The sequence below is a fragment of the Anticarsia gemmatalis genome, chromosome Z (genome assembly GCF_050436995.1).
Source record: "Anticarsia gemmatalis isolate Benzon Research Colony breed Stoneville strain chromosome Z, ilAntGemm2 primary, whole genome shotgun sequence".
Lineage (NCBI taxonomy): Eukaryota > Metazoa > Arthropoda > Insecta > Lepidoptera > Erebidae > Anticarsia > Anticarsia gemmatalis.
The window spans coordinates 3,020,240-3,044,724 of record NC_134776.1 but is presented as its reverse complement, the minus strand read 5'-3'; the positions used below and the strand labels follow the sequence as shown (position 1 = coordinate 3,044,724).

Below are 24,485 nucleotides of genomic sequence, written 5' to 3'. Positions count from 1 at the left end.
CAATGCATTTTAAGCGATAGAACTACACTCCCTAAAATATGAACCCAACCTTTCTCCTGTTACTTTATCTTACGCTGGACTTAGTGATAGACAGCTGTGCTTTTTAATAAACATACTACCTAATATTTTACTTTACAAAAACAATAATCTTTACTAATATCAGTTCAAGTACTTATAGTCTGTCAAAGTAGTTTAGTGCTAACCCTCAGACCATAAAAACTGTTTAGCAAAGTCTCAGAAATATAAGGTTTTTTAGCAATGTTTTTCTTTAACCACGAACATATTTGTATACATATCTGAAAAGTTAAAGGTATCTGCATTTGGTTAGTTTATTGTATGCCAATATAATGTTCAATATAAATGTTTGAAGGTAATAGGGGAGGTATGGAATAAACATTTAAAGACTAATGGCCAGTTTCTTTAGACACATCTAAAGTAACAGCTAAAGCCATTGACTTTGATGTATTCTATTTGAAATTTATTTCAATTCGTGAAAAAACAAATTTGACTGACATTTATAATTTACCCCTTTGGGTGCTACTTTTGACGAAGTACCAGTTACTAAGTATAAATATACAGTAAATCTGTAGTAAATTCTAGACAAAATTAGCAAAGTATCTGTCGTGTTGTATTTATATTCAAAGGTCAACCGGACCCATTTACAGTGCATGTTCACATGCTAATATGTGACATAGTTTTAGTAAACACTAGCCGTCACGCGCGGATTCTGAGTTGTATTAAAAATACTATGTAGGTTTAGAAACGCCATATAATATACGGTATTTGTTAGCGAAGATCTTGGTTAAATCGGTCCTACCATTTCAGGTATTTTTTCAGTCTCCTCTAGCACTATCCTCCAAGTTGAAGGACTTTCAGTTAGACGAATATATTATACATTTTTTGAGTGTTTTGAATGAGTGTTCCGTTTTTTCTTTCATATAATGGTTAATGGTTGACTGAGTTTTTGAGTTCAACCCCCTGCAGGCCTATGTATTTAGTATAAATGTTTTTATTCTATCAAAACCAACATATATTAAAACCGCACTATTCAAGACTTCACTTAGGAAGACGCGTTTTAGCACGTCAGTTTCTGAACATCCTTCAATTATTATTTCAAAAGTACATGTACAGACACATTTTTTTACTCTTTTATTATATATAAAGATTTATTTGTTAACTCGTAAACTAAACTATAAATAAACAAAGTAGTTTATAAACATCTAACTTGAAGCGCAACAGCTATCAATAAATATTATGTAACAAAATCAATTTGACATTTCAACTCAGTGCAAACGATCATGTGAGCTGTGTAGGGCTGCCAGGTTGAATTGTAGACAAGTCCCGGGACTATGAGACCCTTATATATATATAATATCACGACTATTATATCCAAAAAGTGTAGGTAGAGGTGTAAAAAATACACCCACGTTTCGCCTGTAACAATGTTATGTGCTGGATGTGCTGCTGCTGTGACTTTAGCCTTTTCGCTCCGCTAAGACAGTTTGATAGAAGCATAAAGATTCATCACAGGTATGAGAAGTAGGAGAGCGGCGTGCTATATGAATTTCATCTGAGAGACTGCATCAGTACAAAACGGCTTTTGGCACGGTTTACCCCATTGGCAGTTTTTTTTCGCACGTCTGCCTACCTCAACCATCGAGCATGCGGGACGCGATCTTTTAAGTAATGAAACCACGCTTTATCAGTGTTGCACAAAATTGTTAGAGTACTTAGACCATAGGTTCACAACCTTTGGAACTGGATTACCACCTTTTAAAAATCATTCCAGCGCCCTCTTAACGTAATAGTCACACCATTTTTTTATTATCTCTAGACTCATTTGCATCCCCCACGATATATTATTCCGGGAAGCATTAGGATGCGATACCGTTGGAAATCTATGATGTAGACGATTGCAAACGTAAACAGCTGCACTAAGTACCGCGCTGCTACCGTACGATAAAAACCGATACAAGCGTCAGTACAAGAGTCCTGAGGGTAGCTGTGCACCGGAAACAAGCGTATATCTGTCAACCCTAGCCCGTATGTAACATCAAACATCTGCTGGTTGGTTCAATCGTGACATGCTGATAACCTAAAAAGATACCGTTAACGAATTTATAGAGCCCTTTATCACAATTATATTTGAATTTGCTACGTAGTTTGTTAATTTTGTTGCATAATGTTTTATTTATATAAGACTATGTAGCTCATATTAATTATGTGGAACTCGTAAATCATTTATCTTATTGAATGCAAAATCTAGGTACTTATAGGTAAAGATTTGATAATTTATAGCTTTTATGTGCGTAGTTTGTTTTTAATAGAAATGGAAATATAGTATAGAATCAGTTTGCTACAACAACAATTCCTATATTTTCGTTTTACGTGACCACATTTAGTACTTAAACATTTAGGAAGATTTTTTAGGTTGGTTAACCATAGTGTCTGTATGTTGGGAACCTATCGTAATAAAGGTTCTGAAGAGATTGGTTTAAACATCACAAAATATTGGAAAAAACATGATAGACCTTAGAAAGTAACTACGTTACTAAATGCAACTGCATCCAAAGATTTTGGGTCAATTCTCACATGAATCCTGTATACAACTTATTAAAATGTTCATTTTATTAAAATTAGTTACATCTATAAAAGGTCATATAGTCAATGGACGCATAACGTGCCTCGGTCAATATGATGTCAACGGCGAATGCTCTTTAGGACAGATTCTAAAAACCAAATATTCGAACGAAATATTTTCTAAGCGACAATTTAAGCAGACTGACTTTGTAATCAATTATATCACCGCAGAAGTTAACTAGTGGAACCGCGCGTGGCTTTGCTCGCCTATAACTTAGGAAATATAAAAGTCGCTTTACAACTAACAACTAATACTATCTATTAAAAAACTGCATCAAAATGCGTTGTGTTGTTTTAAAGATCTAAGCATACACACATAGGGAGAGATACGGGAAAAGCGACAATGCTTTATACTATGTAGTGGTTGTACAAATCGATAGAGTTATTAATTAGTACAAAATTGTCCACACAAACATATTACGTCACAACTAAGGTATATAACTATAAGTATATAACTTTCTTCCGTATACGTACACGTGTTCGTGACATAAGACTGTATATATATATTATGTACATGTACGTGCTCACCTGTTCTCTCTCCAGTCGGACAATGATGGGTGGGGTGTCGGCATGCAGATGTACTCCTAGAGACACTACCGGTCCTGTCTTGATAGTCACATCTTCTTTCGGTATCTTTGGTACTTGTTCTGATTCACCAGCATCCTGTATAACACATACTGTATTAGTTTTTTTTATACAACTTCCGCACTAAGAGTTGCTCCTGTGTCGCGGGATCTTTTACAAACATATAAACAACGGACACAAAGTACAACCGGACCTGAGACAATCATTTGTGGATCGCACAAATAATTGTTTCGTGTGGGAATCAAACCCACGACCTCCCGACGCAAAAAGCTATTGCGCCACGGAGGCAGTCATAGCCAGAGTCAGAGTGAAATTCTTCAAATGGTAAGTATATAAATGGAAAATGTAAGTCAGTCCGAAATTGAGAATGTTTTTCTTATATTTTCACGTCAATACGGTAGAATCGAATAAAAGTTAGCAAAGTTATAGGTTATATTCTGGTTAAGCTTATTTACTAGATATTTTGTAAATCGTAGTAATATTTGTTCCGTGTGGGAATTAAACTCACGACTTCCTACCGCACTTATAGAGGTGGGGCGACCACCTTAAAAACTGTTCTACGGAGAGCTAATTACTTGAGTTAATAATATATTTGTACTTACTACTGCACTTCTCGATTCCCTCGTCGTCCGTCTATAAACAAAAAACCAAGTTAATTTAAGGCATTTACGAAAATACAATATGCATTTTTTAAAACACATGGTACAGGTTTACTATACCTTTTTTACAACCCGATGTATAGGCCAAATTTAGACCTCTTTGCATTCAAAAGGTACATGACACAAAGTGACGATTTTAACACCATATATCCGGACAAGTTTGCTGCTTCCATAATTATTATTATGTTGATTCATAACATTAATAGCCGACCTGCTTTTATGGCTTATGGGTAAGTATGGGATAACTTATCCGATAAACGAAAAAACATCAATAAAAACAATTATCAAAATTCTAGCTAATGTGAACCAATTCTTATCCAGAAATAGCGAACCCGTAAATATAAACTATAAGCCGTAATACTCATTATATAGTCTGAAAAGCTTAAAATATAGTTCTGTATGTATATATGTTTACCTGGATGGTCCTCGAACGAATTCTTTCAATGTAGTCGGTTTGAACTCCATGCCAGCAGTGAAGAATTTTGTTCTCTATATACAAACAAAAACAAGACATTTTTATGTACTTTATAAAACTGTTAAAATATCTGAGTATTGATATTGTAAAACTGTAGGATTGGAGCTTCAATTCAATCCAGCATGAGCTAAAGAAAACACTTCTAAAGGTATACAAGTAAGAGTAAGAACAAAAATATATTCATTTTAAATATTTTTCTGTCGTTCGCCTTTCAAGCAGTATTAAAGAGAGGTCTGTAAAAAAAAATTAAAGCTATTTAAACCTTCTATAATATAAACCACATTCAACTGGGCTCATTAAATTCTAAACGCGGTACTACATCGTAGATCAGATAAAAGTGTGAACTTACATTCTACTTCCAATATTTTCTTATCATAAAACCGACGTACCGTTTCCTTAGGACTTTGATCCGGGTCTTTCTTAGTCGGGGCAGGAGTGTGCACAGTTTTAATCTGTACAGCTTTCGTCACGACGGACACGGTGACCGTAGTGGTGACTAGTTCGAGCACCGTGCGAGGCGCCGGCCCGGATGTCTTGCTCTTCAGAGTGGACCGAGGAGAGGTGCTGGAGTGCTCCCTGGGGAGCTTCGCACTCTGCTCCGAACGTTCCAACGTGTAGCAAGATACGTCGGCTAGGCGCAGCTTCCAGGGGAAGGATTCTGCTTCCAGTTCTGTGAAAGAGTTTGGTTTAGTTTATTGGTGTTTTGCAATATATTTTGTACTAGCTGACCCGCGCAACGTCCAATAAGAGAGAATGGGTGAAATTTTTCCTCGTTTTGTAACATTTTTTACTGGTAGGTACTCTACTCCTTTTGGTCGTAGCGTGATGATATATAGCCTATGTCCTTTGTCGGATATCAAAATATCTCCATACCAAATTGCATGCAAATTGGTTCAGTAGTTTAGGCGTGATTGAGTAGCAGACAGACAGACAGAGTTACTTTCGCATTTATAATATTAGTATGGATATGGATAAAACGAAAGGTATACTTTAGTGTGTCACTGTTTTTGTTTTGCAATATCGGATCATGATAGATTTTATCTTATTTCAAAAAAAAAGTGTAGACCGTTTCTGAACTAATGGCAGATTCAGTAATTTTAATGTTGTAAGTGTCAACATTTGACCTTAAATTCCATCACCCACTCACTATAATTTATTGACAGCGTATTTACGTTTAATATAAATAATAACACTTCCAAAAGTATAGAAACTCTTACTCTGTTTGATAAAGGTAGGTCCGTCGTGCCGCAAATCCGACCAGAGACTCATGTTCGCGGTGTTCGAGTGCATCGCCAAACGACCCAGGCTGAAAAAAAAAACATATTTAGAACACTTATTTTCTTACTACATGTTGTGTAAGTTCTGATTAGTTACACAGTGTTTTGTCACATTCGTTCCATTTTGATTTTGAACATGGGTGAAAAAGACGAAACACTGACACAGACAATAAGAGCTTACACGGCGGTTATTAAGGAGACAGCTAGAGAAACGTGCGAAATACTTCATACGCACTTTAATGTCCTATGGAACTGCCCTAGTTCTGATACATTGCTATTACGCTTTTGACTATGACGTAGTTTGCACGTTTGTAATGGTCCGAGCATAGAAAAAATATTATTATTTATACCATGAACATTTTGACATGCTACTCAATTTTGTATGAAAAACTGATCAACCCTAGCGGAGCTAAACTTGATATTGAATGCCAAGCCCATGATTCTAGGTAAATCGCGTCTGTGCGAAATCGCGCTACAATACCCATACGAACTTAAAAAAAAACTTATATTTAAACCTAGCGGACTGGCCCGACTTCGTCTAGGTATAGGTAGTATAATTTTGATCCCGTCCAGCCCATCTAAACATTGTCCCGACAGTTACAAACATGTTAACAAAAGGATTATCCCATTCGGTTTGGTTGTTCAATAGTTATACGCGTACATACATTTCGGTAATTCATTTTTGTTTATATAGATAGAAGGTATATAATGATGTTGTTAATAGTTACCTGAACACAAGTACAGTGCCAATTTCAGCGGCGTGTCGCTCCATAGCGTCCCGCAGCGTGACGCAGTCGAGCGCGGACGCCGTGCTCATGGTGACGTACATGAGCGTCAGGCCGAGCTCGATGTTGATCAGCATGCTCTTCATACGATTGTGTAGCGCTAGCAGACGCTCGCCGTACCACCATGGCTCTTCTTCTTTAGGCTGTAATATAAAGGATAATGTAAGAAATGGTAGCTGACGTGTACATCACCATCAAAAGTCAAAAGATGTTAAAGATCACTCGTTTTGTGCTGATCACTCTGAACACTCGAAATATTCTTATTTTGACTGATTGGTATCTGTTAGTGTGATGTTACACAGTATGTTAATACACGAACAAGCGAGATATTTATTAACTGGACAAAAATATGAGCTTCTCTAATTAATTTTGGCACTAATAGCACTACTTTGTTCTAAAGACCTTTATTGTTGAAATGCTGATTTAGTAAATATTTAAGAACAACTTCGGTCCTAAACTGCTATCATAATATCAAAGTTAAATAATTACCGGTGGCGGATTGGCTTGTTTGTTACTCTTCTGTTCGCTCGGCTCGCTGCTAGAAGCCCGGCTTCGTGGTCGAAAGTGTACGAGTTCGGCACCCGTCGACGAACGATTAGGGAAGCGACCACTTGAAGACTGAAACAAACATGCATTATAACTACTACATTTTTCTTAAAATGTAAAAGTTTTAGGAGTACTGTAAACAATTCACTGCAAATTTTCAGTTATTATATTCAGAGCTTCCACTTATGATGTTCCACTATACCATAGTGCATGCATTGTACGTGAAAATACTCTTCTGTCTAGATTCTACTTAAAAACTAGCAACATGATATTAAAAAATATCGCCCGTATGTGCCTGTCACTTTCTGGTTAAAAAAAGGTCATTCCCCCTGTTATTTGGCCCACTATAATTTATCATAATATAACGTTTTATCATGGAAATCAAGAATAGTTTTGCACGCACGTAAAACAAAATCATGTCAAGAAACATGAAGCTCTGTTAAAATAATAAAAATTCGACCTCGTGTTACATCAAAAATTTTAATTTAATGATGCAATAAACGAATCCGAAGGTAGTGTGCTATTATAAGTCTATAATATTTTTGTGGGTATCCTTTTATTTATTGGACTTCCAATGTCAATTGTTCAATCAAATTTATATTTTTATTACGTGCAGAACTTATATAAGACTGCTTTAATCGCGGTATTGCATACTGACGTTGAAAATGAGGCTTCCATTGGCTTATTTATGTGTGTGTTTTGCTTTACAATATGTGACGAGTTCTCGATATTATAATATGACGTTACCTGATGCTGCGGCACAACAGTTACCCGACTATAGACGACGACACCCGGTATGTAAGAGATTATAATATAAATAACTCACTTTCAACTGTATTTCGTGCAAAATTGCTTACATTAGAACGTCAGAATCAATACACTGCTGTAGTAATAATGATTGCAATTGTACATTTCAGATACCAGTTGGGGTCCTCACTAAAGTTTCTGGAGAACCGCTCGACCTCAGAGACACTGTTACTCTCAATACTAATATATTTGATAATAAAAATTATTTCCGCGTCATGTCTCATTTCAACAGAGAAAGACCACCAGAACGTGTCGTGCAAGCAAAAGGCATCGGTGCTTTCGGATACTTCGAAGTGACTCACGACGTGTCCAGCTACACTAAAGCTGATGTATTCAACGGCATTGGCAAAAGAACTCCAGTGATGACAAGATTTTCAGTGGGTAAAGATAATCTTGGTGGAGCGGAACCTCAGAGGGAAGTCAAGGGCTTTTCCCTAAAGATTTATACGAAAGAAGGAAACTTGGATTTCATAAATTTCCACATACCTATTTTTTTGTTCAAAGATCCGATTAATTTCGATTCAAATGTACGTTCTGTAAGAAGAAACCCACGAACCAACATGTTCGACGATACTACACGTTGGGACTTCGTCACTTTGAATCCGATTTTAATAAATAGTAATTTTTGGGTCTTGTCAGATCTAGGAACACCGGACGGTTACAGGAAAACGAATTATTATCCCCTCCACACGTATGAGATATACAACAAATACGGTGAAATTTTCTTCGTGAAGTTTAGCTTCCGAACTGAGATAGGTGTGTATAATCTAAGCAACGCGCAAGCAGCGGCCATCCGAGCGGAAGATCGTGACTATTACAGCAGAGACTTGTATAATGCTATTGCTGCAAAAGAATACCCGTCATGGAGATTAGAGATGGATATTATAAGTAAAGATGATATAACAAGAGTCGACTATGATCCCTTTGACATGACCAGGTTGTGGAAAAAAGGCACATATAAAACAGTTCCTATCGGTCGACTGGTATTGAATCGCCATGTTGATAATCATTTTAAAGGCACCGAACTAGCTGTTTTTTCTCCAGATAACTTAGTACCAGGCATTTCAGGGCCACATGATAGTGTATTTAGATCTCGGAAGCTCGCCTATACAGATGCTCAGAACTATCGCTTAGGTGTTAATTTTGAGAACATATTTGTGAACTCTCCTCTGTACTCGAAGACCTACACTCGTGATGGAGTACCACCAGTTCTTGATAACATGAGGGATGCTCCCAACTATCTAACGAACTCTTTTAATGGTCCCGTGCCTTACGTGGACGAGGCGCGGCCTAAATATTTACCAATGATCTTACAGAGCAATGCAGTTGATTTACAACCCAGCGCTGAGTTCTATAATGAAATTGTGGAGAGTGATGCTCATAGACAGAGAATTGCAGACACTTTTGCCGCTAGTTTATTGACTGTCAGAGGTGATGTCTTAAAGAAAGCTTTGCAGCTTATAACTCTTGTTAATGTTGACTTGGGTCACCGGGTGATACTAGCACTAAAGAAGTTGAGACAAGAATCTGCTCAGACGAAGCGAGAACAACTTACTAAATGTTTTGCCGATGTTGAACCGAATTAACATGATTATTTATGTAAATCCTAAGCACCCGCTCGTGTGAAATTTGGCTCAACAACCGATTCTAAAGAAATATAGAAAGACTTCACCTAACACGGTTAAATAAATACAATTTGTGCGCATCAATAAAAATACATAATATTTTTTTTTTAAACTTAGTTTAAAATCTATCAAATCAAAAAATAACATTATTTTTATAAAATAGGTATAGCCTGACAATGTAGCCTTTTATAGGTAATGGAACAAAACTAAAACAAAAAAAAACTTCTTTTTAGCATGTTACAATCATTTAGAAATAAATGTTTGCAAATTTATCTAAGTACATAAGTATTTATTTAGAAGTATATAAGAAGTATGTTTATCAGTTATTTGGTTACTATAGCACAAGTTTTGCTTAGTTTGGATGACCGCGTGTGAGTTGTCCAATCATAATTGAGTTACATATATTATAATATATGTACTCACCGGTGGTGTGCTCCTTCTTCGTAGGAAGTAAGACGACGATGCCAGGTTCCTACTTGATATGTTGAGCGACGACATCGATGGTTCTGTATCACAAACAGCATTTTTACAACCTACACTGATATTGAGCAATCATTTAGCAGAATTAAATTATTTTTCTTGTATTTTGCACTATAAGAAATAGTGTAGTCTAGGGGCAACCGTACATTTATGTTCTGACCGTACTATTACATACTTATTGATTCATTAAGAGTAAAGTATGTAGTATGGTTTGTGACTAGGCTGGTAGAACATAACCATACTATTATGTCGAAAGACCTACATAAAAGGAGGTGACTATTCTCACACAAAATATTAATCAACACGGGTGAGTTATTACAAAAATCTTTACAGAATATATCAATATTATCCTACAAGTATTATTCCTCATTATATTCCCTAAATTGGTAGTCGTTTTGATTTCCACTCTTATACAAACGGTTTAACTTAGACTGAATATATTATCGAAGTTGAAACTCGGAGTACATTGTTGGCTACTTTCTCCTAAATATACGTTGTTTTTTCTAATATAGTACTTGTTGTACACTGTAGACTCACCAACAGGTCTGGTATAGGGTTTGTAGGCGAGCCACGCGATGAACAGCGGGTCTATAGATATGGCGGTTGGCTCGCACCACGCGCCGAGGTAGTCGAACGAGTTCGCTACCGGCACCGTGCACCATTGTGATAACACGCGGCAGTATGGACTGTGGGCAAACGTATAATATTTGTCAGTATATATTCTGTCATTGTTGAACTATGGTTTGGTTATGTAGATGGAATGACAGAATGTAAAATGAGTATATGTACGTACGTCGCCTTTAAACCGCATAGTCGATTATAGAATGAAACATATGCACTCAAGTTTATTAACTTAATTAATAGTAAGAAGAACAGTCCAGATTTTTACATAAGCAAATAACAACCAAGGGCAAAGGATCTACTTGTTACTGTTATTGAATTATATTTTGTTTTTGTAAAGCACTACAAAAAAAATATGATACGTAAAAATTATTAGTCTTTTCACCACACAAAGACTTACGTTGTTGTAGGAGTGTCTGGCGCGGAGAATAGCCACGCTTGTTTCACTTCACCATTTTCTGTGAAAACACAAATTTTTATATGACATTCTTCAGTAATATATACACACTCGGTACCAATAGCGTTCTAGAATATGTTGCATTTCAGACAGTGGACAAAAACTCTTTCGCACTCATTCAATTGAAAAAGAGGTCAGTCATATGTTTTACTTTTGTAAAGTAGGGTGACCTCATGGTCATGTTATTTTAAATACACAAGGGGTTGATTCAAGGACAGAACACTATAGAAACGCTTGGGGTCAGGGTTGTCGAGTATTTCGTACGTCAGGGGTCACGGTTAACAACATTTAGATTTGAATACCAGGGGTTAAATAAATGACATGAAACTTTACATAAGTTTGGGGTAGGTTAACGCATTTTTAATACGTACGGTCCAAGATTAAGGTGACATTTAAAGGCCACATAAAAAACATACATCTATTTGTTTCCAGACTTCTTTTTCTAAATCAAATCATTTAGTTTAATTTGAAACTGTTATTTACATACATATTACGTATCACACCTATTTCCCATAGGGGTAGGCAGAGACCAAAAAATCTATAATTATCAAAGATACAGTTATGCCCGGTTTACAGCACATTTAGGGGTAGTTTATCTATTTAAACTGTCATGTTTATATGAGCTTAAACGCTGTTGAATATGTACCTACCTCAGAAACCGGGGTTAGTGACTTTATCTGTAGTTCGCTAGGTAGGTATTGTATGCACTGGTGAAGATTTCCCCCCTCATGGAAATCGGGTATCCGAAGGGATTTTTCCCCTTGCAAAAAAAAGTCAGGTATTTTGTACTTACTGGTCTCGTGCAAGGCGGTGGCCTTGGCCGACTGCAGGGAGATGACGTGCGTCTGAATGTTGCTCGTCACGTACCCGCGGACTAACAGCTCTTCCAGAGTAAAGTCCACCGCTACTGCATCTGTTTAATTTGTTCATAGGGTTTAATATATAATTTTTTTTTTGTGAAATGATTCTATGTAGGTCCTGGTAAAATATAGATAAGTTATTACTGTTACGACAATTTTATTATTTAAGGAAGGAATTGGAGAAAGTTAAGATTTTCTATTTAATTAATAATTTAGACGTTTTAAGCTTTACTCTTGTTATAAGAGTTTCGCTCCGAAAGTTCAGCAGGTCGCCTAATAATTTTCAGTTGAAGTTGTTCAGAAACAGTCCAGAACAACTTATTAAAGGTAGTGCTGATGATAAATGTCCTTTCTAAGCACGATGTTCTCTGCATATTCGATATATGCAAATTAGATGGTGAGGACTGCCGAACCTATCCCTTGTACCCAATATCAACGGACTGACAACACTGACATGCGCCAAATTGCAATATTTTATCACACAACCATATTTTTACCAAACAACTAGTTACTAAAATGTCAGGTGGCAAGTCTCTAGCTAACACACCGCTAGGGAATACTATCTTTATTACATACGTATAATGTGTTTTCTTCTTTTGTTTAACAAACCTTCATCATTAAGCGCATCAGTGGCCAGCGATGACTGTTTGAATGCGACGGAGGCCTTCCCTTTGATAAGCGACAGCGGCACCTGCCACGCCGCCTGCAGCCGCGCCGACGAACCGCAAATATTCAGCTCTTCTGTAATACATAGCTCTGTCATCTTTACGATACTAGTTTGTAACTATATAGATCAGAGTACGATTCCATTGAAACGGAACTGAGAGGAGTGCAGCGGACGAATTGACCAATCACATTGAATGAAGATCTCTACTCAAACAATGTTACTGGCCGATTTGTAGCCGCTATTCTCCGTTCTGCCATGTTCTGCTCCTTTGGAAACACACTCTTATGACTTAATTATTCGTGACTTAGTGGAAAACATTTACCATAATGATACCACTACGTACAGTGGTTTGTTGACAAAAATTGAGTTCCACAAATAGTTGTTTCGGATCTTATGTACTTCGTTTAAAAATTCATGCGATTCTTGCCATTGAAATGGGTGACTGAGCAATGCCGAGATTTATTTGTAGATCAACTGTGTATTTTATAAAGGGAATAGAAACTCATTGTGCTCGCTCATGAATGACGTAACAACAACCTTTTCGATTGCACGTCACGTTTAGCTTAGACTTGTGCTTAATTGCTTCTTGACGGCCTCCATGGCGCAATGGTTAAGAAGGTCGCCATGCCGCTACCATTGCGTCGGGAGATGGTGGGTTCGATTCCCGCACGGGAAAATTATTTGAGCAAGTTAGTTATTGCCAATGTAATAATATCTTCAGGTGGGGGAGAGGTTATTGTTTTACCTGACAATATTTTCTAAAGAAATTTACAAGAATATCTTGTCTATGGATTTGTCATAATATTAAGACTTATCTGAAGATTATTATTTTGCCAATTGCTATTGTCCTATCTTATGACTTATATTTGCATTGGTGAGTATGAAAAGTAGTTAGAAGAAGAGTCATAGCCAGTTGCGCTCAACGGTCGTTCCTTTTATAGATGGGTAACCGTATAGTTAGTGGCAATAGGTTGACGATACGCATACGATAAATTAAAAGAATAGTAATGTATTACACAGTACATTACATGAATGTGGTAGAAAACACACTATTGCTTTCATTGATTTTCTTACGGTAAGTTTACAAACTAGAACAAACCAGGGTAAGTAACACGTTACTGTGTGAATAACAGTATAAAATCGGAGAGCATGTGACACTGTCCCTGAAAGTGCACGTAAAATGTGTATACAACGTAGCACTCTATACGTGCCAGAACATAGCTTGAATGAACCTTAGATTTTTTTAACGGCTTCCAGAAAAGAAGAATGACCGTGTTTTTTAGAAAATTTATCTCACGGTAGCTTGACGTTATAGAAGTATTTTTTAGAGAAAAGATTTTCATCTACCGCTCAGCTGTGCCGATTCATTGCTATTAGACAGAGTGGCGGCGTAATAACTACTTTACTAACAATTTGAATTTCAACCTTATTTACTTTTATTTATAACAGACATTTGTGCAATTATGACAAAACCTCAATGAGAGACTTGCTTGTGCTCTGACGGTATCATTTTGTTGTACTTATTACAATCCTACGTTTTTATGCAAAAGGATCAATTTTGATTCTCATCTCGTGCCCTTCAGCGCTCAGCCATTCCATCCTTCAATTAGCAAGATACTTTTCAGTACAAAGTAGGTATATTAGTATTTATCGTGCGTTAAAAGCTTAAAGATTATAATATACAGTTATAGAAACTGTAATTTAATCTCAATTTCTTCTCAAAATTCGTGTGAAGCAAAAGTGTAAAGGTTAGTGCATAATTTGGTTAGCTTCTACAAAATGGATTCTAATCTAAATCATAGAACTTGTGTTAGAAATTAGTGTTAGGGGTAAACTGTAGAGCGATCAAATATAATAATAAATTCAAAAAATCTTAAAATAGATAACGCACTCCCGGTGCAACACTGTCACTTTTGTAAAAAAAAAAACAAATCTATAGATATGATATAAAGTCATTGTTGTGTGAAGTGTCAACGTTTTAAATGCTTCTCCTGAAAAACTACATTTTTGCATAAGTGACAGTATTGCACCGGGGATGCGATAAAACTATTACATACATTACATTTTTTTAATCCATTAGTGTCGCACTGTGCAAGGGTCTTCTACTAAATTTTATACAGAAGGAATTATATTGTTTTTTGAATGGAACAGGAGCAAGGTATTCGTGATCGGACTACAGATTTAGATTGATTTAGGACACAAACTCTAAAAACGTTATGTTCTAAAACAATCTAACAGGAAACCTGAATTTCAATAAAAGATGAGAATGAATGATAAATATGATAGTTTAATTATAATAATACATTGAATAGTGCGACACTTACTAATTTTCAACAAATAACTGTTCTCGACAAAATCGGTCCTGGTGAAATACGATTTATTGAGCAGTGTGTGCATCACAAAGCGTATGTCGGCACGGGCGCACGGCCGCCGTTGTGAGTTGTCCATTGACGCTATTGTTACGTTCACACCTGGAAAATGCATGTTTATAAGTCAATAAATATAAAATTTTCCTTAGATGACATATACAAAAAAAATTGGTACTGTCGTCTCTTAAATACTTGCAGCTATATAATCTGTTATAGATGATACACAGTATCGAAAGATCTACAAAAAATGTTCCTACTGCACACATCAGAGGCGCTAAAAAGCTTTCATCTAAAGTCTTTCGATAACTACTAGGTTGTCGATAGTGAACGGTAATCGCCCCACTGATAGGTTAATAAATTCAAGTTAATGTCGAGACAGTGACAGTGATATTTGCCTTGTTTTTATCCGACCCATTATTAACACACCTGTTATGGTAGCGCTGACGTTGAGTCGCGAGTTGAGAAACAACGTGCTGACGTCATCGGGCATCTGACACGCCGCCGAACAAACTCTGTAAATAAAATAAATAAAATAATCAATTGTGAATAAAACTTACTGCGGAATTTCACTCTAATAAAAAACTCTGAAAGAATATATAATTTGATGAGCTACATCTACGCTGATAATTCATAATTTCCAGCAATTGTATAAATACACGAGATTCACGCTTGTTGCCCGGTATTAGACCTAGGTAACCCCGCGGTGAACCCTAGCGCGTAAGGTTTGTTACACATATGCACATGTACACATATATTAGGTCTTGCACGTTCGGTTCGGCACCATTTATCGAACATCAAAACCGAGTCAACTCACTTGTTCGGCTTGTGCCGATTATCTACACGTATTCGGTTTTGCCGCCCGGCTAGACCTAACCAAATATGTGTGTAGCAAGCGACTAGTGTTACATTGCATACCTGTGTGGGTACAGCGGTCCGTTAATAGACACATGTGTCTTGGGCAGGTCCAAGTCGAGCACGAGCGCGGCGGGGCGCTCCGCGGCAGAGTGGTGCCAAGGCAGCATGCGGACGCGTAGCCCCGACACTTGCACCAACACGCGACGTTCCGGCAGATTGTCCACTAGAGACTCGCATTCCTCCACCGTTAGCGTACGCATTGATTGTTCTGCAATTAAAAGATGTGTTTATAGAATATCGTAGCGAAGATAGTAGCATGGTGAAGTAACAGATAATGTAAAAGTACAGTAGTTCTCTCTAGCAAAGTAGCATATTCCAAATGAACTCTTTGCGTCATTTCTCGAGCAACAAGCTGCTCGAGAAATGTTGTAAATACGATTTATTGAAAAGTCGCATAGAGGTAATTTCGCACAAACGCGGAGAAAAACTAAAACTTTACGATAATACCTATTTTACAAAAAATATCCAAAAGCAAAATCATGATTTTCAGGTAAAAAGATCTCTTTTAAAATAAGCTAGATACCCGTTACTGGAGCAGTACCTGAAAAAAATCGTGCCTAGAAGTTGACTGAGACAGATGACAATGTCTAAAGAGTGACCATACCTGAAAATCGAAAATACTACAATAATTAATTAAACTGGTTATACTTACTAGGTTCAACCACATCGGCAGGTGGCTGCAGTTCCTTGTATATCATCTTGAGTGCAGTCAGTCGATGTATCAGATCGGTACTCACGCGTAACTCGAGCGGCTCGAGTTTGATCTTAGCCGTGCATTCTTCTACCCAGTCACTGAAAATTACATATATATTCTCATTAAAAAGAAATATATTTTACACACTTACTTTGTTAGTTAGTTTACGTCACATTATAAATCAAAAACTAAGATGCTTCACTTCCTTCCTCACCTATACTGAAAGTCCTTGGGCGGGCTCTCATAAGGGTTAGTAAAGGCGTCTGGCGGCGATCGTTCGTGCGAGAACTCGACGTACAGCAGCGGGTTCATCTGTACCCACAGCTCGTCCGTCTGTTCTATCACTTCGTCTTCGTTGACTGCTTGGTACGAGTCTGCGCGCCGAGGGTCGGACGCTTCTGTGCCTCCTTCCGGCACCTGGGGAATGAACATTTATGGTTATGCATAAGGAATAAAGGATTTAGATTTTTTGATGATTTAGAGGAACAGATTCGCAAATCGTTTGGGTATAGTAGAGGTTATTTCAACGAATATTTGAACGATAAAGAATCGTAAGTGTTGAAGAGTTTTTGAATAATGATATACAGATTTTTTTTTATATTGATCAGATAAACAAAAGTCGATCTCCCTATAACCTTCCTAATTCACTTTACATGCGCTTGCCTTTACAATCACAATCATATTTGCAAATGTATGTACTATCGAACAATCTGAATCACGACCCACCATGTGCTCATTTTCTAAAACACGTCTATATACGCGTAGGTCGAAATTGGCTTGAACCTACGTTTCCTTGGTAATGGATTTGTTATCTGTCATTATGGCAACAAATCTTTGTGCGCCAATACAATAATGCTTTGCTACCGTTTTCAACAGGCTCCGTGGTGTAGTGGGTTGATGTTACGACTGCGACGCGTCAGGAGTGGGTTCGATACCCACTCAGGACATGGTTTATTCGGCCATTATAGGAAATAATATAACTATAAAAATTAAAATAATATAGGGTAACCAGCATAGTTATTACCCGGTTTAAGAATTGATTTGGTCAATTGTATCTTTCTTTAGTAAAACATTGACATAAACTCTATTATAAACGCAACTTAAATATTCTTTCTAAAAGAACATCAGTCCTTTGTTTCAATAACTTTATACTAATTCAATATAAAACACTTAAAAACCAGAAATACTAGCGAATACTGTTAATTCAAATGTGTTATCCTTAACAAATATTGCAACAAACTTACTTTTCTTTTCGAACTACACACCTGTCGCACAAACGTCGGACACGAGTTCTATAAATTAAAAAAGTTACCAATATTCTAAAAGTGACATATATCGCAATTAATTTGAACTGGTTACTTTAGAAATTAAAATAAACTTATTATTCCTTAACATTGGCAATCACTGTATGATGGGCAATGACTATAGTGGTTACCCTAATCGTTTCACAGATTTCTAAATGACGTGCTATTTGATATTTGACACAAATAGGTTTTTTCGTAGTGAAAAGAGTTTAGACTATTTACATTCTAGATTCAAATTAAGAGTGATTTATCGAAAACGTATCTACGCACCGTAATAACAAAGGTCAAAGTTGTCTGTAGTCGTAGATACATCATAACACAGTCGTATGCATGTTTAAAATGTCCTAAGTGCAACTTTGACAATAAAGATGAAATTCTTACTGTTTTGACGGTGTCAAGCGAATTATCGGCAAAATGGGTCATGATTCAGTTGGTTCGATAGTACACTCTTGATCCATACAAAAGTGTACGTCACTTTTAGACAATTTCCGTGTGAGTCAATTCTCATATGCATAAAATTATAGTAATAGTAAAACTTCACTGACCCCTTCAGGCGAGGCTCTGTACGTTTCGTCCACAGCCTGCGCGGTCTCGATCTTATCAGCGATATTCTGACTGCTGACACTGCGCTCCACCGGCCACGTCCACGGCTCGGACGATTGCTCCTCTATCCGAGATAGGTATACTGTTGGTAAGTCGTGCGCCTGAAAGATATAATATTGTATGCGACAATATGAATATGAAGGTTGCTCCTCTATCCGAGACAGGTAAACCACTGGTAGATTGAGCGCCTAAAATATATTAAAGTTATGCAAAAATATATTTATGGTGTCATTGATTGTGTCATTGGTGTGTATTAAAATATAAAAATACTAGTTGTTAATACTTGTTAACAATTTATTCACATGAAATTTAAACAGTTATATCAATGTCAATTCATAGCTGAAATGGATTAAAGGGGTTCATTTTAGAAGTGTTTTAAATGGTAGCCTGTAGCTACTTCTATTCTTACAGATTCTAATTCTTCCAGAACAAAATAAAGTTTACGTTGACAGACTTAAGTCAAAGTAAACTTCTATTTGTATTTTATTTGTGTGCGTAACGTTACGCACACAAGTTCTGTAATGTTTATAGAGTATGCATTCACAAAGACTTGCTTAAACTGTTTCAAGTGTGTGTTGTAACACACACTTTTTAAACTTTGTTAGAGTATTCAACACACATCACTCTGTTGCTAATCAAGAATCTTCAATAATAATTACAATTTCAGATCTTACTTACCGACTCATAGTTACTAAAGCCACAGACACACTTGCCATGTGACTTGAGCGACACGTCCCTCGCTCCGAGACGAACTCGCATCGTCGTCGGTAAACACGCGTAGCTCTTCACGGCCGCGTGAGTAGCCGCCAGCTCGAGGACACCGCGCGCTCGCTTGCGATTAGTACCTTCTACTTCCATTATCTAGTGATAAAGATTTTAATTTAAAGCAGGTAGTTTAGGGCAGTTTAGAAGCTTTACCTAAAGTCAAATAACGATCGAAGTCACCCTTATGAAACCGTAAATATAACTAGTTTAACTTAAGTTTTATGTTAGTTGTATTTTTCCTATATGAAACAGTAAGCAAGCGAGACCAAGACAGGAGACAAATCATGAGTAAGGTTACGGTCACAGTCTCCGGTCGCGGTCTCGTTGCGGCGCAAACCGCCACCTTTATTTAAGTATATATTTGATCTTTATAGAGACACAAAATTAAAAATTCGAGTAGTGAAGTTACATAAAGTTTTTGTTCAGTTGGTCTTTTCAGCTAGCGTTTTCGTGGTTTTTCACACATAGTAAAGACAGTTAAACTAGTGAAACCTGTAAGACTTTACTATGCATTACCGTTAATCTTAATTTACCTTGAATACAAGTGAAACATCATCTAGATACGCGCTGAAGTGTAGAGGCAGCGGAGTGGCGGGCGCGGGAACATCCTCGACTCCTCCCTCACGGTCACTCCAAGACGGTAACCACGACCATGCCCAATCGCTCCAACCACCAGACCGAGCTGGTTCCGCGGAGTTCGCTGTTGATACTGATTCTGTAATATTAAACAATTATTATTTATGACGTGGTGTATCGATGTGAATGAAACAAGAGAAGCTTGTAGGGATCGTAGAAAGTTGCGTCCTTTGGTTACTGCCTTCAAAAAAATATTTTCTAATTATGTCAAGGGTCCCCATACAATATACATGTTCTCTTCGTCTTTTTTTTATTATGATGGTATGGAACCCCTCGTGCGTGGGTCCGACTCAAACTAGGCTGGTTTCTTATACACGTCAGAAATTTCTGTAAAATTACGTGTGTTTACAAAATTACTGGAGATATGTCTATAGATATGCACGGAATTTAAAGACAACGTATAAAGACATAATTATAAATAACTTACGTAAAGGTGGTTGCGAAGCAGTCTGTTTCGGAGCGGCCGGCTGCGTCTTGTGAGGGGACTCGTGAGCTCGCTCTCGTACTAAGCGCAGTAGTAACGTCAGCTGATCGCTTGTCACGCTCCACGCTAGTTTAGTGGAACGTAGTTGCACGTTCAAGCTGGTAGCTCGACGAGTGTTCGCCGATACTAGGCGCGTTGATACTCTGCAAATAATGTTGTATGGTTATTTAGCTTAGGAATTATTTCGTAATAGATTTATTTTCATGCCAGTATGGAAGCGTCGAACTTAATGTCGTTTTAATCAAAGTATGAAACTTTTTAGCTTAACTGCTGCTATGATACTACTCAATATCTGTTAGTGCTATCCGGGCTCTTCGGTAAGTGACATGCAAATCAACTGCATTGACAAAATATCTGTATCTTCTCAATTAAATAAAAAACAAATCATTGGGATGTCGAATGAAACATTGCATCATAATGAACAGTATCTTCTTATAGATTTACCTACAAGGATCGAGTGTCCTATGAACATAAAAACAGAATAAAGTTTTACCTCAATTCGAGTTGACACCGATACAGCAGGGGCTCCTGGTAGAAGCGTATCTTGCCGTCCGCGTCGGTCTTGTCGAGGCACAGGGTCAGGTCGTCCAGTCGCACCAGCCGTCTGATCACTGGGTGATTCTGTTCTATGTCTGTTCAACAAAATAAAAAATTATGTTTATTCGTTGAGCAACTTTACGTTACTTTGAAACTTGAATGGGAAAGAGTGTTTAGGTATTTTGAGCCTGAGTCACTTTTTTTGTTAATAATAGAAATGTTGAAATTGTCGATGCAAAGAAAAATGAACGTCTAATACACATTGGGAATAACAGTATCGTATACGAAACTTCTTGTATAACATTAAAAGAATTTACATTAGGAGAATCCATAACATTAAAAGGGAACAATGAAGGTGGCAACAAACCGTTTACAATGAACGCGGAGAGTTTGATTCTCACACGCATTATGATGTCAATCAACAACTAGTTTTCACTAGATTGCATTTTGTGCCTACTATTTCTATGCTTGTAAAAATCTACGTCATGTCAACTAGTAATAAAAGTTACCTGCAAAAGCCGGCTCCCAGTTAGCGCCAGCACTATCAACGGCAAGATGTTTGACATTGAGCGACATAACAATATCATCTTGTACATATTTGACGATCAGGTGGTGTACTCGTAGCGCGATGTTGCTCACTATGCGCCGGACTAGCGCCTGCATGTAGCCCGGAGGGGCTTCCACTACTTGTGTCTTGCGACTGTGAAGATAAAATGATTAGTTTTCAGATTATAATGATGTTATCTAAGTGTTCTTGCGTAAATGATGTGGCTATGTAGTTAATGTTATGGTTTAAAGTAAGGTACCCCATAATTTTAAGAGAGCAAGTTAAGCATAATAAGTCGACTACTATGAAAAAAGAACCCATGTATGATTAAAATGAGTAGCATCAACAATTGACAATAAGTATATTTACCTTGGTGGTTCTGGTGGCGGAGCACCTTCCGGTGATGCAGGCCGATTTAGGCTCAGTACACATTCTGAAAACAACACAGTCAAAGATTATTTAAATTCACATGCTATAATGCATATTAAACTGCTTACTAACTACTTAGAGTTAGTAATAAACAACTTTTTAAAATAATGCCAGCAATCTGTACAAATTCAAACACAAGTCTTTCTATAATATTTTACTCTCGATGCATCGTCATTGAAACACACATATTATATTGCCACAGTCTCAAATTCACCCATCGCTGACGTTAAAAGCATTAAAATGAAAGTGTGTGCTATGTGCAAAAGACCACAAATTCTATTGCTATAAGCAAATAATTATAAAGTCGCCAGCATAGTATAAGGGCGTGCAAAGCAATATAGGGTCTTCTGTCAAATTTAGCAATACGGGCACAGCAGCAAAAAGAGAATTTCTTGATTGCAGTCTCGCCAGCATTTTAAAAATGTTTTATTCAGGCTATTTAATACGCAAGCTACTTAGGTTCCAAAAGAAATTTATCTTGAATCGCAAGAGCTTATGAACCGAAACAAGGTCAAGAAAAGCGAACTAGCTCGCAGCGCCTGATATATACACAAGTTCATTTGCAGCTCATCTTTATCTATGTTCTTCGCAAGCTCATATATACACACTAGCTGACCCGCGCAACTTCGCTTGCGTAACATAAGAGAGAATGGGTCAAAACTTTTCCCCGTTTTTGTATCATTTTTTGCTGCTACTCTGCTTCTATTAGTCGTAGCGTGATGATATATAGCCTATAGCCTTCCTCGACAAATGGACTATCTAACACTGAAAGAATTTTTCAAATCGGACCAGTAGTTCCTGAGATTAGCGCGTTCAAACAAACAAACAAACAATCAAACAAACAAACTCTTCAGCTTTATAATATTAGTATAGATAACGAAATACTGTGCGACTCGGTGGGTTTACTCCCGACAGAATCGAATTAGAATTCGATGGAATCAGATTCGAACTTATGTCAAATCGTACTTCCGTAATTCCAAACTAGCGCGTGATCAACTGGTTCATAAGGAAAATAATCGAAATCACACCATTCAATTGGTTTAGTTTAAATCAGCGTTCAATCATGCGCTAGTTAATTAAATTTAGGAATTCGATTTGACATTGCCTCGAATTCGAATTCGATTCTGTCAAGAGTGCTTTAAAAGTACTCTTAAGAATTAAAATACTTTTTATATTATACGTGGATAACATTTTGATGCTGTTTTGCCACAACATTTTACGCTTGTTTTGTTTGTTTGTCGTATGGTTAGTGGTCAACCTAGTGTCAAAGTTGTTCAAGCCGCCCGAGAGGCCTTTGACGTGGCTTAACGACTATTATCTTAGTAGACAACAACCGGGACCGACTTTTAACGTGCCCTCCGAAGCACGGAGACGCCCAGTTCAAATACCACTATGCGGTCACCCATCTATGGAATGACCGCGCCAATGGTTGCTTAACCCACAGATCGTTTACCGACCGGTGAGCGCAACTGGCTATGGGCGCCTCTAACTTTTACGCTAAGCCTTAATCTAAATCGCAAGCCATACAAGGGAAGCACAGCAGTCACTATGAAAGCGTGATTTTCTTGCCGTTTTCACGAGCAACCAGCTTTTCCGAAACGGACAAATACATTATAAAATAAGCATTTCGAATGCTTTGTTTGAAATAAAAGATATTTAGAATTTCAATCTATTGAAACAAAAAAAGCTTGTAAACCTCACCTATGGTATCAATAGTGACGACAATCGGTTCTGACATGATCTTTGTCCACGGCACTTGTATGAGTAGCTCGTGGATGCGTCCGGAGACGAGCGTGAACGGCAGGGACACCTCCTGCTGAAGCACGTCGGGCTTGAGCACGAGGTTGTGGAGGGCCACGCCGCCGCCCCATAGTGACACCTGGAATTTACGACGAGTGTGGTAAATATGGTGTTAGTTGAAGATAAGATTATGTAGAAATGTAAATTTAAGACAAGCCTTGGCCTTCAAAATAAAAATTGTGTAGAAATGTAAATTTAAGGCCTTTGACCTACAGTGGAATGCTTTATCATTTAAATAAATAAAAAAAGCTATAACTAGCAAAAGTAGGAAAAGTTAAAGTGAAAAATAATCAGGCAGTATTATCTTTGTAAAATATGATTTACGATTTTTTACGAAATCAAGCAATCCTGAAAGAGATTAGTTTTTTTTTAATTTTTATAGTTCGAAAAAATAACAAGTTTCCTTTCTGCAAAAATAATGAGCTGTATGTCACAAAGCACTTCACAATAGTATCTCAGTTATATCATAATAACTGTTTGAATAGAACCAGCACATCCTGGCATGGCACATAAAAATTTCCAAGATTTATAATATTGTTATCATTGCTAATTTTCGCAACAACTTTCCCATCAGAAAGACGAGTTAAGAGGACATTGACACAAGACATAATATATTATCCAGCATTGTTATTATTCATGGTTTTCTTTTTAATAGTCACTATACCTAAACAATGACATTACTTGCAACCACACATAAATTCTCTGCAAATAAAAAGGAATTAAAATGTCTCAAAAGTATGTGTTCTGCATATTAGAGGATAACTTAAAATAATTATTAGGTCTTAATTCTTCTACATCAAAAATTTTTAATTCACATTGTGTGCCAAACATGTCCACTTTACAGTGCTTTTTGGATTATGATTCTTAATGTCTATCCTTATAGACCTCTCTTATTCTACTTACTGTTATTATTGTATT

General features: G+C 37.1%; 2 protein-coding genes across 3 annotated transcripts in view; one reads left to right on the top strand and one right to left on the bottom strand.

Moving 5' to 3' along the window:
* The window catches only part of Vps13B (vacuolar protein sorting 13B), an 88,864-nt gene that overhangs the window by 63,127 nt on the left and 1,252 nt on the right, over window positions 1-24,485 (bottom strand). Inside the window, exons 4-28 of one of the 2 annotated variants that reach the window (XM_076134290.1) lie at window positions 23,469-23,646; window positions 21,708-21,771; window positions 21,301-21,491; window positions 20,748-20,886; window positions 20,198-20,397; window positions 19,668-19,849; window positions 19,048-19,230; window positions 18,312-18,470; window positions 16,677-16,879; window positions 16,421-16,560; window positions 15,769-15,976; window positions 15,280-15,365; window positions 14,809-14,955; window positions 12,427-12,558; window positions 11,751-11,870; window positions 10,901-10,958; window positions 10,417-10,565; window positions 9,823-9,905; window positions 6,911-7,039; window positions 6,365-6,564; window positions 5,577-5,665; window positions 4,749-5,029; window positions 4,300-4,373; window positions 3,828-3,858; window positions 3,169-3,303 (exon numbers count right to left, since the gene is read on the bottom strand). In XM_076134290.1, coding sequence (XP_075990405.1) covers window positions 3,169-3,303; window positions 3,828-3,858; window positions 4,300-4,373; window positions 4,749-5,029; window positions 5,577-5,665; window positions 6,365-6,564; window positions 6,911-7,039; window positions 9,823-9,905; window positions 10,417-10,565; window positions 10,901-10,958; window positions 11,751-11,870; window positions 12,427-12,558; window positions 14,809-14,955; window positions 15,280-15,365; window positions 15,769-15,976; window positions 16,421-16,560; window positions 16,677-16,879; window positions 18,312-18,470; window positions 19,048-19,230; window positions 19,668-19,849; window positions 20,198-20,397; window positions 20,748-20,886; window positions 21,301-21,491; window positions 21,708-21,771; window positions 23,469-23,646 — 3,561 coding nt within the window. The remainder of the gene's footprint in view (window positions 1-3,168; window positions 3,304-3,827; window positions 3,859-4,299; window positions 4,374-4,748; window positions 5,030-5,576; window positions 5,666-6,364; window positions 6,565-6,910; window positions 7,040-9,822; window positions 9,906-10,416; window positions 10,566-10,900; window positions 10,959-11,750; window positions 11,871-12,426; window positions 12,559-14,808; window positions 14,956-15,279; window positions 15,366-15,768; window positions 15,977-16,420; window positions 16,561-16,676; window positions 16,880-18,311; window positions 18,471-19,047; window positions 19,231-19,667; window positions 19,850-20,197; window positions 20,398-20,747; window positions 20,887-21,300; window positions 21,492-21,707; window positions 21,772-23,468; window positions 23,647-24,485) is intronic. The other variant, XM_076134291.1, reaches the window with a different exon arrangement.
* On the top strand, window positions 7,705-9,360 carry LOC142986524 (catalase-like). The gene is made up of 3 exons (XM_076135044.1): window positions 7,705-7,761; window positions 7,885-8,155; window positions 8,414-9,360. The coding sequence occupies exons 1-3, from the start codon at window positions 7,705-7,707 to the stop codon at window positions 9,358-9,360; spliced, it is 1,275 nt and encodes a 424-aa protein (XP_075991159.1).

Excerpts from the sequence above, each read along its gene's own strand:
- LOC142986524 (XM_076135044.1), top strand. The coding sequence starts at position 7,705 with ATGACGTTACCTGATGCTGCGGCACAACAGTTACCCGACTATAGACGA. Across the intron at positions 7,762-7,884 it reads ACTATAGACGACGACACCCG|ATACCAGTTGGGGTCCTCAC; the intron begins GTATGTAAGAGA and ends TGTACATTTCAG. Across the intron at positions 8,156-8,413 it reads GATGACAAGATTTTCAGTGG|ATCTAGGAACACCGGACGGT; the intron begins GTAAAGATAATC and ends GGGTCTTGTCAG.